This window comes from Triticum urartu, chromosome 3A, assembly GCF_056163025.1.
Source record: "Triticum urartu cultivar PI428250 chromosome 3A, HENAU_Tu73, whole genome shotgun sequence".
Taxonomy (NCBI): Eukaryota; Viridiplantae; Streptophyta; class Magnoliopsida; order Poales; family Poaceae; genus Triticum; species Triticum urartu.
The window spans coordinates 636,480,329-636,496,380 of record NC_141875.1 but is presented as its reverse complement, the minus strand read 5'-3'; the positions used below and the strand labels follow the sequence as shown (position 1 = coordinate 636,496,380).

At 48.1% G+C, this 16,052-nt stretch overlaps 1 protein-coding gene across 2 annotated transcripts; it reads right to left on the bottom strand.

Moving 5' to 3' along the window:
• Positions 1-10,526: 10,526 nt before the first annotated feature.
• On the bottom strand, positions 10,527-14,684 carry LOC147980992 (protein terminal ear1 homolog). Of its 2 annotated transcripts, XM_087513711.1 has the most exons (6): positions 13,685-14,684; positions 13,447-13,615; positions 12,851-13,366; positions 12,572-12,697; positions 11,415-11,556; positions 10,527-11,299 (listed from the first exon to the last, which is right to left on the bottom strand). In XM_087513711.1, exons 1-6 carry the CDS (start codon positions 14,427-14,429, stop codon positions 10,946-10,948), a joined length of 2,052 nt encoding a protein of 683 aa, XP_087369837.1. In that variant the 5' UTR covers positions 14,430-14,684; the 3' UTR covers positions 10,527-10,945. The 2 variants fall into 2 exon arrangements, with proteins under 2 accessions (XP_087369837.1, XP_087369836.1); XM_087513710.1 differs by having other exon boundaries at positions 13,447-14,684.
• Between the last annotated feature and the right edge of the window lie 1,368 nt (positions 14,685-16,052).

Here is a 16,052-nt window from a genome sequence, read left to right as displayed (position 1 = left end):
GAAATGTGAAGGATTGATTCCTATCCTACATAGGAATAGGAATCCATTCCTACAAACCAAAGAGCTCCATAGAAATTTTTTCTACAAAAATGCTATCCTCTAAAAATCCTACAAGATTCCTCCAAACCAAAGGAGACCTTAAACTGTTTTATTTCCCACTATTCCAAACTCTTGCCACTATGTAAATATGCCACTTGTTAACACAAAATCAGAGCTACAGTAGGGGTCTTCCCTACTGTTTTTGCTCCAAAAAGAAGAAGAATGACTATAAGTGAGATGACAACTCCATATAGCCGATTGTTGGCTATATTATTAACCTTGAAGTTAATAGTATAGATTATTTTATTAACCTTTCATATTGTATTTATGTAAAGTTACAAACATGAATTGTTTCCTCGATACTAGTTTACAAATCAAATGAGCCTTGTAAACCTGGAACATGGTATAAATTTTTGGATCCATCGCGTTTTATTTTGTCTAGAAAAACATCTCAATTGCAGTGGGGAGTCAATAAATGAGGCGCACCTACACGTTAGTAGCACGGTGTCAATGAAACCGGGACCCACTGACAAGGTGCCCTGAGCAGAAGTAGTGACTGCGATGGCCCACACATCAGTCCCTGACAGGTTAGCATCCAGTTAACCCTCCCCCGCCCCCTCTCTCTCTCTCGGAGGAGGAGGAGGTCATCACAAAGACGAGCGCGCAGGCGGTGGACGTACGGACGCGGTCAACGGCGCGGACCGCCATGTCATTGGTTGGAACGTCCTACGTGGCGCGTACCTCCGCTGCCACCTCTCCGTCCCCGCCCCCCTCTCTCTCCCCTCCTCGGAAGCCGCGCCACCACCTCCCGTCGCTCGCTCCAGATCTCGACCGAATCGACTCGCGCCATCCACTCTCTCTCCTCTTTTATTGGGGCTTGCATGCCTCAACCACAGTCGCCTCGTCCCGCTCGCGCGCCACCCTTTTGCATGGCCGGGGCACCCTTCTACCCGGGTAATAGCCTGCACCCTCCCCTCTCTCTCTCTCTTCGCTTCTCTCTCATCTCCGTCGACGCGAGTCTCAAGGTAGACGACAACGGAGCCTCCTCCCCGACTGGGCCGTGGGTCCGGGCTCGCGTGGCTCCCACCCGTAAGCGTGATCTTATGCGCCCATGCATGCACCGATCGGCCTTGCTTTGCTGCCTGGCGTGAAGCCAAGCAAATGGCAGGGATGGGACGGTAGAGGGAGACGATGGACGATAGAGTTGACTTTATTTATATCCTTGTGTGGATTTGGTCAATCTTTCGTGCCTGCCCAGCTATCCCTAGGAGTATATACACATTGTTTGTTCTTCTTTCTCGTCTTGGAAAACGAAGACTTGCCTTGCGTGGAGTTAGGCTAGCCAGGCTACGATGGCTAGCGTAGCATGCAGCTAGAGCTATAGCCTTAGCTATAGTAGCTAGTATAGCCTTGGATATGCATGCGTTGCACCGAGCATCGGAAGGCTCAAACGCATCACGCCTGCTTCTGCTTGTGTGCAAATGTGGCGACATGACACTTACTTGCTGAATGACTACTAGGCCGTCACTAGCTACTGGACTGACTCGACAATTCCGAGCCGTTGCGATGGTAAATTAGCATTCAGGCCTCCTTCGGTTTAGACTTCTAGAAATTTCATACGATAAGATTTCTGTAGAAAATATTCTTTTAAAACCCTTTGATTTATAAAAATGGAATCCTATTTTGATGAAGGAATTCTTCCTATCCTTTATATTTTATAGAAAAATAAACATTATGCTAGACTTAATGAAAAAAATCATATGATGTGAATCAAAGAGCATCTTCTTTTCTATTCCTACTCATAGAATTTGAGATACATATCATCTCAGTTTTTATGACTTTTTTATTCCTACGACTTTCTTATCAAACCAAAGAAGGCCTCATTTATGCACAGATTGTGTGTTGGACCCAAGCTTTTCCATCCCGCAAAAAAAAAGCTTTTCCGAGCAGTTCCACAATTGTATTACCGTTATCTCTGAGATGGATGGACCTATCTATCCTCCGCGTACGTACTCCAGATCTCGACGGAGTACGTGACTGCCTGCTCCAGGATGCGCATTACGGATGCAAACCCTAAACAATTGGTTGCTTCACGATAAGAGAGATCTAGCACTACACTGATGATGCTTTCCAGGAGACAGGATGTCCATGGCAAAGAAAAACAATCTCAGACGACTCGCTCGGTAGATGATCCAAACCCCGACTAAATTAAGGCTTCTCCGGTTGGCTGATCGTACGGTTTAAGGCTAACCCCGTGCTGGTTGGTGCATGCCAATTCCCTTCTCGATCTACAAGCTGAAGCCGAACCACCAAGGAGAAATCCTGGGCCTTTGTTTTATGCAACCGACGAAGGAACCGACCGAGATGAACATGGTAAAGTTTTCGGGCGAGCAGCGCCACGAGCCATTGTTGTTTGCATGCGGTTGCCCGAGCCCACTCTTTCGAGTCAAAACACACCGAGTCGCCTGGGAATTCTCAAACAATCGTGCATGATGCAACTTGCCACCGCCCACCCACCGGAGACCTCAGTTTTGTTGCTGCTGACAGGACAAAATCCTACCTGAAAACGCTCTGCATCGGTCGCTACTCCCGCACGATTGTATGTAAACTTAAAAACACAGTACGTAGCAAAGTTTCTCTGTCCAGTGCCCACAAGCGCAAACGAGTGCATGCATCGTGTTGCTGCTGTCACTAGCGCCAGGTCTCTCCGCGGCCGATCTGCGTATGCAGTGGCACATCGATCACGGGGACACGTCCCAGTAAACAAATCGACATGCCATTTTGCCCAACTTCTCGGGCCATGATCTACCGTACGAGCACACACGCAGTTTCTAGTTAAATCTTGTACTGTGCTCCTAACTAAGGTCTGCACGTACTCCTACAGATATGTAAATTTTTGTGGTCAAAGCACGAGGACCGACACGCACCCGCACGCGCGCACGGCTCGGCTCGGTATCCGTTCATTTTTAGCTCAAGATCGGTTGGTGCATCACCACGACCGCCTATATATTAACGTTCACTGGTACTAGTAGCACCCCGGCCGGCCGGCCGGCCGTTAAAGCGGCGCAAGCGTTGAGAGTGTTGGTCCACTAGCCAGTGTCGTGGAAGAATGGACGCCAGTCTGCCGTGCGCCTCAAACAGTCCGACACATGAAATATAGCACAAGTACACATAGCCAGAACAGATACACAGTCACTCCGGTTTTGTGCGTCTCCGTAGACACAGCTAAAATATCATATTATGAAAAGAAGTGTTCTCTTGAGAAGAAGAAAATCTAGTACAACACGTACCATTCTTTTTGGGTCTGTTTAGGACACATCTAGATGTGACATTGATGTCCATTATGTTTGTGGTCTATTTTTCTTATTACGGTTTTCTTTTGTTCCTTGTTGTTGCGTTATTTGTGGGAGATTATACGTCACAACCTTAGAAAACATCTAGATGAGAAATAGACAAATGACTTTTTACCCCACTTGAGAAAGTTGGCGGAACCTTCTACCCTATTTATAGGAACTCCTCCAAAGTGTGCCGTTTAAGAAAATTTGTTCTAGTTTCTAAACACTTCCAATTTTTGTGGTGACCTGACATAGATGGCGCGTGGGAAAATTGGATCGATGCGATCAGTGGCGGAGCTTAGTGGAGATCAACCTGGGCCATCGCCCCTCCCCCTCGCCCAGGAGATTTGTTCATATTATCACGAGTAAATTGCCCATAGATTCATAGAAATCTAGCCTAAACCTAATGTTGGTTACCCCTCCCCCCTCCCCCCCCCCCCCTCTCGCCCATTTGCCCCTCCTAAGATGTGTCCCAAGCTCCGAGGAGAAGATGAGGTGCATGTAAAGGCCAGTGCAAAGGAAGTTGAAGGGGGGCGTCTTCTTCTCCGTGAAGGAGGCATCTGGAGGGAGGGTAAATCATGCTCGAACCACACCCGTCACACGACGAAACGAGGATGATTGTGCCTACTCCCTCTGTCTAGGTGAATAAATAATCTTAGGTTGTGCATCGCAACCAAGGTGGAGAGAAAAGCGAGAGAACTTAATGTTTATTTGCTAATTAATACCATTGCATGCAACGAACTGACCACTGCATGCCATGTTTGGTAGTCTCAAGTCATTAAAAGTATACACGCTCCACATTTTTTATCGGTTGATTTCTTTATTTATGTCAAAAATCAAAAAACAACGTGAGAGTTAATGCACCACGTCTATATGTTTTGGGACTATTTGATTTTCGTAAGGTGGCTTACACACCTAGACGGAGGGAGTACTATTAATTTCAAAGTCTCTTCTCCTATGTGTCTGATCTGAAGGTCGACTTGGTGCGTCACGTAGAACTCTTGGTGGGACCCACAACAAATCAAATTTGAAACTGTTTTTTAGAAACTTGTTAAAATTCAGTATTTTGGTGAATTTCTGCTAGAAAATAAAGGTAAATGGTGTCAATAAATGGTATTCTTGAACTTCGTTCAAAATAACTCCCTCCGTTTCAGTTTACAAGGCGTGCGCGTACTTCTAGGTTGTCAATTTTATCACCGTAACGTAAATTATACTCCCTCCTTTCCGGTTTATAGTGCTCAATTAAAAAATCTCACCAACCAAGATAGGTGATGAGTACTTTTTTGAGATAAGCCCTTGAAAGATCGTGGATGTCGCCTAGAGGGGGGGTGAATAGGCGCTTTAAAATAATTACAGTTTAGGCTTGAACAAATGCGGAATAAATCTAGCGGTTAATTTGCCAAGTATAAAACCTAAAACAACTAGGCTCACCTATGTGCACCAACAACTTATGCTAAGCAAGATAAGCACAAAACTATGTGATAGCAAGATATATGAAAAAAAACAATAAGGCTATCACAAAGTAAAGTGCATAAGTAAAGGGCTCGGGTAAGAGATAACCGAGGCACGAGGAGACGATGATGTATCCCGAAGTTCACACCCTTGCGGATGCTAATCTCCGTTTGGAGCGGTGTGGAGACACAATGCTCCCCAAGAAGCCACTAGGGCCACCGTAATCTCCTCACGCTCTCGCACAATGCAAGATGCCGTGATTCCACTAAGGGACCCTTGAGGGCGGTCACCGAACCCGTACAAATGGCAACCCGTGGGGGCGGTCACCGAACCCGTACACTTTGGCAACCCTTGGGGGCGGTCACCGAAACCCATCAAATTGCTCGGGGCGATCTCCACAACCTAATTGGAGACCCCGACGCTTGCCCGGAGCTTTACACCACAATGATTGAGCTCCGAACACCAACAACCGTCTAGGGCGCCCAAGCACCCAAGAGGAATAAGCTCAAGGGTACCAAGCACCCAAGAGTAATAAACTTCTCAACTTGTAACTTCCACGTATCACCGTGGAGAACTTAAACCGATGCACCAAATGCAATGGCAAGGGCACACGGAGTGCCCAAGTCCTTCTCTCTCAAACCGAAGCAACTAATGCTAGGGAGGAAAATGAGAGGAAGAACAAGAAGGAGAACACCAAGAACTCCAAGATCTAGATCCAAGGGGTTCCCCTCACATAGAGGAGAAAGTGATTGGTGGAAATGTGGATCTAGATCTCCTCTCTCTTTTCTCTCAAAAACTAGCAAGAAATCATGGAGGGATTGAGAGTTAGCAAGCTCGAAGAAGGTCAACAATGGGGGAAGAACACGAGCTCGAAAGATAAGGTTTATTGGGGAAGAAGACCCCCTTTTATAGGTGGGGGAAAATCCAACCGTTACCCACCAACCAGCCCGCGGCCAGCGGTACTACCGCGGCTGGCCAGCGGTACTACCGCAAGGCCGCGCGGTACTACTGCTTGCATCCAAGCGGTACTACCGCACGGCTGTGCGGTACTACCGTACCGACCCACGGTACTGCCGCAACCCCAGCACAGAACCGATAAACAGACGCACAGGAGCTGGGGGCGGAACCTCCGCACGCGCGGTACTACCGCGCCCCCCATGCGGTACTACCACGAGGCAAAAGTCCCAGCCAGTGGAAAAGGGAAACTTCCGTGCCTACTTCCGCAAAGAAACGGAAGTAGCAAAAACCCGACACAGTAGTAATGCCGAGGGGCGGTACTACTGCCTGACCGCATAGCGCGGTACTACCGCACGGCGAAAGTGGTACTACCGCGGTAGGTGCGGATGTAAAAAATTACATCCGCTCCTACTACCACAAAGGGGCGGCACTAGCCTGGTGGGCAGCGGTAGTGCGGCTCCAGGGGAGCGGTACTACCGTAGGCACCTGCGGTACTACCGTGCCACTGCACGGTACTACCGTTGATGCCTACGGTACTACCGCTTTCCTGGGAGCAGTACTACCGCAACCAACAACGGCAGCCACACAAGGGAGGCAAGAAAACGGAGGAAGCTTCAAGGAAAAAGGAGGGGAAAAGAAGGAGACGTGTACGTGATGAATTCACCCAAACCTTTCCAACGCGGACCCTGACAAAACCACACTCAAGAGAACAAGAACTGCCATAACTTCTGCATATGAGCTCTGAATTGAGCAAACTCAAGCTTGTTGGAAACAAGACGACGAGTAGTATCAAAACAACGACTGATAATAGTAAGAAGAGGCAGGGGAGGTATGCCAACAAAAAGAGGAGTGAAACCTCCAACCGAGAAGAATTGGCAAAACCTCCAACATCGAAAACATCATAGAAGATGCAAGCGAACTCCGTTTTCGATGAACTCAAGCTTGTCAACAAGATGACCGTAAGCTCTAAGACTCACAAAGAGAACCAAACAAGAACCAAGAAAGATGATGCAAGGATGCAATGGTTTGAGATCTATACGAACGATACGATCAAGCTACTCATCGAGAGCCCCCCTTGATAGTACGGCAATCGATCCTATAACCCGGTCTCCCAACTACCATCATGAGACCGGTAAAATAGAAAACCTATCAAGGGCAAACCTTTGCCTTGCACATGGTCCACTTGAGCTAGATGATAACGATCTTGACTTCCTCAAGTTGGACCACCTTTCTTGATTGTGTTGGCTCGATGAAGACTAGTTGATTGCTCCCCCATACTCCACTATGGATGAGCCTTTCTTCCGCACATCTTCACAAGTCCATTGTCACCACAAAGGACGGCAAGCTTCAAGCATTTGATCTCTTCATGGTGCTCCACTTGAACTTGCACACCGCAACCTAACCCCACAAAGAACCCTCACAAAGACCATGGGTTAGTACACAAAGCGTAATTGACAATGCTTACCATACCATGGGATCACTTGATCCCTCTCGGTACATCTTCTACGCTTTGTGGGTTGATCAACTTGATTCACTCTTTAACTTAGTCTTGATCGACCTCTCACAAGACCAATCTTTAGATAATTCCTTGAATAGCACCTTGGTCGACACAAACTCTCCTTGAAACCAACACATGTACTACAAGAAAAGCCTATGGACAAAACCTTCAAATATAACTCAAGGCAACCATTAGTCCATAGAGATTGTCATCAATTACCAAAACCAAACATGGGGGCACCGCATGTTCTTTCAGCCCTATAAACCGGAAAGGAGAAAGTATAACACAAAAATTATACCGTTTGAAAATAGAACGTCTGAAGTTTATAATGCTATGTTTTTTGTAATATATGACTTCTATTAGGTTGGTCAAATTACCGACCTAGGGTTACGCGCACGTCTTGTAAATTGAAAGAGAGGGAGTATAGCAAGTATTTAAAGCTGGTTACTGGGAGTTTAAGTTATGGATTAACATGGGGTGTCTTAGGCTCTATTTGGTTCAGCTTTTATCGACGGATTCCGCTGCCGCGCAGCAGAATCTGAACCAAAGGGTGAACCCAGCAAAATCCGATTCTAGAAATCCGCTGCCAAAATCTAAACCAAAAGCGGAAGCAGTCAGGACGTGCTTTCCAAAATCTGATTCCGTTGCGGGCCAAAATCTGAAAAAAGCTGTATCAGCTGGTTTGCCAAATGACCTACATCTTTTTCACATCAGATTTTCACAGCTGTTTTTCCACAACAGATTTTTCACAGCTGCTTTTAGAAATTCACAGCCGAACCAAACAGGGCCTTAGTCAGATGCATACTTGTGTCCATATTTTCTGTTCTTTTTTTCCTGACAAGCAAAAGACTTACCATCGCCATTAAAGAAAGAATGGAAGTTAATTTGTGGAAAACACGACGAAAAACGTTACGAACACATCCACAAAAACTGCCATCATCGAGCATGACGTTACATGGAGCCTAGCCGAGCTGGCTACCGACGTTAACACCACACACATAACAAAAAGGAGGTTCCGCCACAACTATCCATAAGTGCATCATATTCCCTCGTTGCCGAAGATCCAACGACTTCGACGTCACCGTGGGGACCAAGAGCGAAGTGATCATCGCAAGTTGATGCACAAAATCAACATCGATTCATGCCAAACAGTCAATCACCATGTGAAATCTCGTTTAGTTTTCCTTAAATTTTTGGAAAGACAAGAACCGTAATTGGCAAGGCAGCACAAAACAATTTTTTCGTCTCAAAAAAGAGATCATTTTATTCCTATGATGTCCGGTCGCAACTTTCATTTTGCGCACAATTCATGCTACGTTCAATTTATCAACACCAACAAGAATACAAAATTTGTTTGGTAATTGGTTGGGTAGTATTCACCATAACCAGATGGGGCAAATATGCATGGGAATTTGTGCCATTCTTTGTGCAATTTAGAATTTGCGGAATGAGTTTGTTTTTAACAGATCATCTTTTTCAAGAACATTGCAGGTTATCTTCAGACTTCAGAGCTACATCGTAAATCTGTACATGACAATCACTACATGTGGATGTACAAAGGCTTAAGGCCTTTGGGTGCAGCCGTGTGAAAACAACTGCACTGGGATTGTTTAACTAGTTTGGCTGGCATGTGCCAGTAACGGATTAGGTGGATGAGCTATATAATCTTGTTTATGACATTGTAGTCGTATTTTGTTGTAAACCTTTTGAAATTTGATGACTTGGACTTGTTTTATGTTATATTTAATAAAATGCATGTGTCCAACCTACTCCCTTTTCCGAAAAACTGAATGTGTTTGTGTGTGAGGTGCATGTGCGTTGAATTATTTTGGTTCGCACTATCAACAAAAACAAGTCTAAATTATGGGTTGTTACTATCCTAGCTGTTGATGAAATTTTCGGTCAATTCAATGAATTTATTTCTATATATCTCAGGGTGTTTGCAGCATTGTAATGTTTTCGTCAATCTAGTGTGAACAAATACTCCATTGACTAAACAAAAAATGTTCTTTCCCACTTTTCTTTATATATTGGACATCAACTATGGATCGATATTTCAGTGTGGACGAGCAATAAAAAATCCTTAGACGGCTATAAATTAGTGAAATCATAAATTTTAGCTCAAACTTTTGTTAGGAAAGCAAGTCACAATACATCCATAAAAAAGGAACATGTGCGTCTTATATATTTTTAAGCGGGTGGCTAGCTCTCATCTAGATGAGAAATAACCAAATCAAATCTAAGTCCTACGTCATTTGGTTTTACGCAAAGATTCATACAAATTTCCTTTTGTCTTTTTGTTTCATTAATCAAATGGTGTAGAAGTTAGATGAGACTTTGTTAATTATCATCTTGATAGAATTAGCAAATCCGATTTTTGAACGAAGAGGCATGTCCTATTATTTCTGTTATTGCTCCCTCCGACTAGGTGTATTATTTCTGTTATTTCTGTTAGGCATGTCAGGAGGTGCACCGCAACCTAGGCACGTAAAGACTGGGCTAGGAGAAAAAATTGAATTGCAGAGGAAGCCAATCACACTACTATTCCTTTCTCAACTGAAAACATGCTATAATTAAGAGAGCTCTTCAAATCCAAATAACATGCCGCATGAATTGCATGCATTGGTCCTTCAATTAATAGACAGGGTCTACCAAAACATAATTAATATATTACGTGCCTTAGAGTTTTGAGATTATTTGATATGCATGCAACTAATACTATTGTTACGTGCCTTAGCGTTTTGAGATTATTTGATTTTTCATTAGATGCCTAATTCACCAATTCGTTAGATGCCTAATGCATCAAAACGGAGGGACTACTACAACATAATTTGGAACCCAAATTATTAGGATTATTTTAGAACATAAACTCAGGTGTTGCGTTTGCCCACATTAAACAACTGCTTCGAGGTTTAGGACCCATCAGTATGAGAGTATTTTAGGACCTACTGCTTGACCAAGTCCAAGTGAGCTTGACTTTATGCTCCATTGAACTACTAACTACTAAATTTCATTGATTATAAATCATCCAACGAATGTTTTCCTTTGGTCTGACTTGAAACATCACCCGCATGATATATTTTCATACTACGAAATGGGCGAATAAAAATCTTAAGGGAACATGAATGCAAATTAGGGCCAAGTAAACAAAATGGAAAACATAGAGTTGGTAATTCGGCAGAGAGAGAGATGGTGAGATCTGATCAAATCTATCATTACCATCACATGAAGAACGAAATTCGGAGTACGTAAAACTTGTAATTAATGTAACGAACGAAAGAAGGCATGAAGAAGAATAGTCTAGCTAGCTAGCTAGCTCCAAGTTTCAAAGAGAGAAACTTAACTTCAAATCTAAAAACCACAAGAACGCGACTCCGCCTGCTGCATGCGTCCAGCTAGTACGAATGAATGACGACGGCGATGATGATAGTACCTCTCTCGATCGAAACCACACACATCAAATCGCTTCTTTTCTCGAGTCATTTCATCTCCCACACTCCTGTCGTCGTTCAATCTCCATTCACATGCCATAAATGTTGTGTGACCCTTCGCTTCACTCGCAGATCCGCCCCAGAGATATGCCATGGCAGCAACCACCATCATTGCTCGGCCACTTCTCGAAGCAAATGCTAGGCTGGCTGGCTGGCTCGCCGCGTGCCTATACCTAGTCGGTGTAGCCTAGGCGCTGTAGCTCCTCGCCGAGCCCACCGTCGTCGTCGTCGTCGCTGCCGCCGCTCGCGCCGTGGGCGTCCTCGTCGGCGTGGGTGGACATCGTTGAGGACGCGCCGTCGCCGGACGACGAGGGCGGCGCCATGAGCTCCAGCGCCAGCGGGTCCACGCCCGCGGCCTGGCCCTTCCGCGGCGAGGACGGCGACGGCATGGGCGAGCGCGGCACGAGGAGCTCCGGCTCGGTGAGCTGCCTGCCGTCGCGCGGCGGCGAGAAGATCACCGGCAGGTACTCGTCGCTGTCGCAGGGGAACTTGGAGTTCTTGAAGTGGTCCTTGAGCGCCTCCAGGCCCTGCGCATCACGCTCATTGGTTAATTAACACGGCGAGCTACGTACTGCTGTGGGTGGCATAGGAGGAACTTGTCAAGATTCATGGCATGCAGATGCGGTACACGAGAGTACGTACCTGCACGCGTGCGTACGTTACTTGGCAGATCTTGCGCGAGTTGTACACCTCCCATGGCTGCTTGTGGAACGCCTTGTACAGCCGCACGGCCGCCTCCGGCGTGGTGAGGTTCACGAACCCGTACCCCACGTTGCACTTGTTGCTGCATGCCACAACAAAATTTAGACGTTCATTTGAAGATATAATACCACTTCCCCGCAAAAAAGATGAAGATATAATACCACTGATTAATTTAGAGCTAGTACTACTACCAAAACCTTGGAGTAATCAGCCAAGCAAGAGCTACACTACTAGTTGGAGAGGTCAAAAGCTTTTGGAGCTACCAGTAGAATTTTTTTACTATAGATGTGAAGCTGGCTTTGGGCAGAAGCGCACCAAAGTTCCTCTTGTCATTGGGCACTGATGGCAGGTCTTTTCTCAGCCTTTGCTTCGTGCAAGCGGAAAGTTGGCAGCCAAACAAGACACAAAAAAGAAAGTGTGCTTGAAATTAGCCAACACCAATTTTCATACTTTGAACACCACAAAATACATGAACGCTTTTGCATATGATGCAACTTTTCACCGCTACTCCATGATTCTCTCACCCAAAGGTTTGCTTTTATCCATGTCGTGCTGGCCTTGATATGGAAGCGCATGGCATGCCAGCAGTGAGGGCTGTGCAAAGCAAGAAAAGCAATTGGCAGGGAGGGAGGGAGGAGGATCCTAGAGAGGCAGCAGATGTGCGAGAAAAGAAAGACAGGCGAACACAGGCCCCTTTCTGATCGATCAGCCGGGCCAGGCGATGCATGCAACCAAAGAATTCATTGCATCAAAACGAAAAGGATCCGGTGCCATCTCCAATTTCTTTTCCATTTGGGCTAATAAGACCATGGCACAACAATGCTGGCGCAGACCAGGCAGTACAGGGCGTGGTAGTAGTACCGAAAGATGCCCCCCTTCACCCCACACAAGCTCAAACAGCCGGCCGGCTAATGGCCAAGAACTTGTCCTGGTTTCTACCAATTTTGTAATTTTGTAGCCTCCACATTTTTCTACCTCAATTGAACCAACTTCTCATACAATTTTAATTTGCAAATTGAGTAAATTGAGTGTGTGTTCGTGGGAATGAGCTCCATGAAATATGAACGAATGCAGCAGCTTATAGTTGGAGGACTCACTTGAAATCTATGGGGAGGTAGAGGAAATCGTAGGAGGAGAAGGGCTCGCCGCCGCCTTCGCCGGCGTCGATCTTCTTGTTGTACTCGATGCAGTGGTTGTCCAGCATGTTGAGCAGCAGCTTCTGGCTGCAACGAACAAGAGATCACAAGGTCAGGCACACAAGGCCGAGCATGAGCTAGGCAAATCCTTCACACAATTGTAGCATAGCATGCGCCCATGAAATATAGTACTAGTAGTAGTAGCATTGTTGCGGCAAACGCGGAGGATGACACGACGACCTGTACTTGTTCGGTATGTTCCTGATCATCACGGTGGTCCTCGTCTCCGGTTCTTGCGTGTCCGTGTCGGCGGCGGTGGTGGCGTTGCTGTCGGAGCGGGCGGCGTCGGGCTGTTTGAACTCGAAGCGCGTCTCCCACCCGCCTCTCCAGCTCTTGGGGCCTCTCCAGCTCCCCACGCGGACGACTCCTTTCTGCGGCTGCTGCTTGCCGGACGCCGACGCGGTCGCCGCCGCCTCGGAAGCCGAGGCCGGAGACGACGACGTCGTGTCAACGACAATTGTGGCTTTCTTCCCGCCCTTGCCCTTGCCCTTCCGTTCATGGCTTGTGCCACCCTTGGACCGATCGCCCGCGTTAGACTTGGAGGAGCACCTGCTCGTGGTAACCACCTCTCCCCTGGCCTTGCCAGTGCCGGTCGACGACGACGACGGCTGTTTCGCCGGAGACGGCAAGGGACGCCACGCCGCTTGCAGCCTGGGCGGCGTCGGGACGATGGGTCGCGGCGACACGAACCCGCGCCTGCGTGCAATTCACATAGTATTTTAGTCGACGGACTGGATCGATGGGCAAGTGAGGGCAAGGCGGTGCGCAAGAATTACCTGCGTACGCCGGGGACAGAAGGGCGCGTGAACTCGAGGATGAAGCGGTGGCCGAAGAAGTCCCGGCCGTTGAGCTCGGCGAGCGCCCGGGCGGCATGGCGCGTGTCGAAGAACTCCACGAATTTGTGGTTCGGCCGCTGCGCGGACTCCCTCACATCCTTCAAGGGACCTGCAAACAAACACCGGTCGGGCATGAGAGGACAATTGTGGCGAGAAGGGTTCGGTGGTGGGTGCGTACCGTAGGCTTGGAAGGCCTGGCGGAGCTCGGAGAGGGAGACGTCCGGGAGGGAATTGAGCACGACGAGGGAGCCGCGGTTGGCGCCGTCGTCGGGGAGGGTGGAGGCAGCGGCGAAGTGAGCCCAGACGGCCTGGCCGAGGACGAGGCCCCGGCAGTCGTCCTGCTGCCAGTCCCACGCCGGCGGCTGGGGTGGCCAGGCGGTCGTGGCGGCGTACAGCTGGCTGAGGCGGCACTGCTGCCGCATGTGCTGCTCGCGCACCGCGGTGACGGCGTTCTCGGCGGCGCGGAGGTCAAAGAAGTGCACGGTGGCCACGCCCTCGGACGCCAGCGCCGACGCGTCCACCGTGCGCACGTCGCCAAAGGGCGCCATCGCGCGCGCCACCTCGAGCTCCGGCGTGTGCGGCGGCAGCAGGCTGAGCACGACCGCGCGGCTCGACGGACCGTCGACCGCCGTCGCGGCCACCGTCGGCACGGGGAGCCCAATCTGCGGCTGAATCGCGACGGTCTGCGGCTGTGGCATGGGCATGGGCATAGGCATGGCCATCGGCGGCGGCATGACCGGGAACGGCGGCGGGCAGTAGAGCTGGTGCGGGATCGACAGGAAGGGCGGGGGCGGGTAGGGCGCGCCAGCACTAGGGTAGTATTCCTGAGCTCCGGCGTCCAGGATGTTTTGAGGCGCTCCCGGCATGCCCGGCATGCCCGGCATGCCGGCCATGCCACCACCGCCTCCTCCCACCCCGTCCATGGCACGTGCAGGCCGAATTGGAGCAGCGGCGGCGGCGGCGCTAGGCGGAAGATCTAGAACATTCTTGGGATTAATTCTGGGTCGTGGCTGCAAACCGCGATCAAGAAACTAGGCTAGAATTGTACTTGAGCGGTCCCTCTCTCTCTCTCCCTCGCCCGCCTGCCCCTTCTTGCTTAGCTGTGGACTGGGTTGGGTGGAGGAGTACCTGGGGCTGGGGGGAGGAGGAGAGAGAGGGGCGGGGAGCTCTTTTTATGGAAATGGTCGCGGGAAAAGAAAGCAGGTGGGCTTTTATTTGGAAGTCTACAGGAACAAGGGGGAGGGAGGGAGAGCGGCTGGCTGGTCTCGGGAGGAAGAAGCGCTGCCTCCTGCGCCCGCTGCTGGGTGTTGTGTTGTGCGGCTGGCCGGCCCTGTTGGCTCGGATCTTCTGTGACGCCAGAACGTGTTCATCTTTCGGGGACATGGATGATTCCGGGAGTTTGTTACAGCTCTTGTGTGTCATGTTGCACGGATCTTCTAGCTGCTGCCACTGCTTAGATACTACGTTCACGGTAAGAAACTCTCTGCTGTAAAAATCAAACCCTGTTTTAGGGGAAAATGTAAAAGCTCGATATTGCAACTTTAGACAGCTCTAGGTTATACCGCAAAAAACGCCTCTACAAAAACAGTATACGGCTCGCCCTAAAATGGATTTGTGGTACCACGTGGCATCGGGCGAAACTGATCCTGTAAAAATTATTTCGGTCAGGCTGGTTGTAATGGAGAGTATTATATGCTAGTATCATGCATATGATACTAGTGAATAATAGTACCTCCCTAATGCATAGTATCATATATTAGTATCATGTAGTACTCTATTTATTGTTATGCATGACACAAAGTAGTATATCATTTATTATGATACGGTATCATGATATGATACTCCATCATCTCTTTCTTCATTTAATGCTATGACATCTTATTAAAATTGTCTAGTTGACATGCATGATACTAACTATGATACTGCCCACTAGTCACTAGTTGAATTTATAACAAGGTCCATACAAAATAGCACAACACACCCTAAAATCGATAGCTAGATTACAATTGGTTTCCCAAAGACCTCAACGACGCAACTCGTCGTGAGCACACAGGGGCGCGCGGACGGGGACGAGGGCGTGAGCGGGGCTTTGCAGCAAAGCGCACTGCACGGTTGTGGCCTTGGGTGGCGCAGGCGGCTGGGCAGCGAGAGCGCCTACATTTGCTCAAACTTATTGGTAGAAACTGGCTTTGTCATCATATCAGCAGGATTATTATGAGTACTTATCTTCCATACCTTTAAATAACCTTCAGCAACATCTCGAATATAGTGATATCTGATATCAATGTGCTTTGTTGTCTCATGATACATTGGATTTTTTGTAAGATATATAGCACTTTCACTAAATACAGTAGGGCAAGATGAATCTCCACAAAGCCGAGTGTATAAACCTCACAATCAAATAGCTTCTTTGCATGCCTCGGAAATAGCCATATAATTGGCATCAGTAGTGGAACATGCCACGATGGACTGCAAAGTTGCTCTCCAACTCACAGCACAACCACCAATGGTGAAAACATAACCTGTGACCGATCTTCTCTTATCCA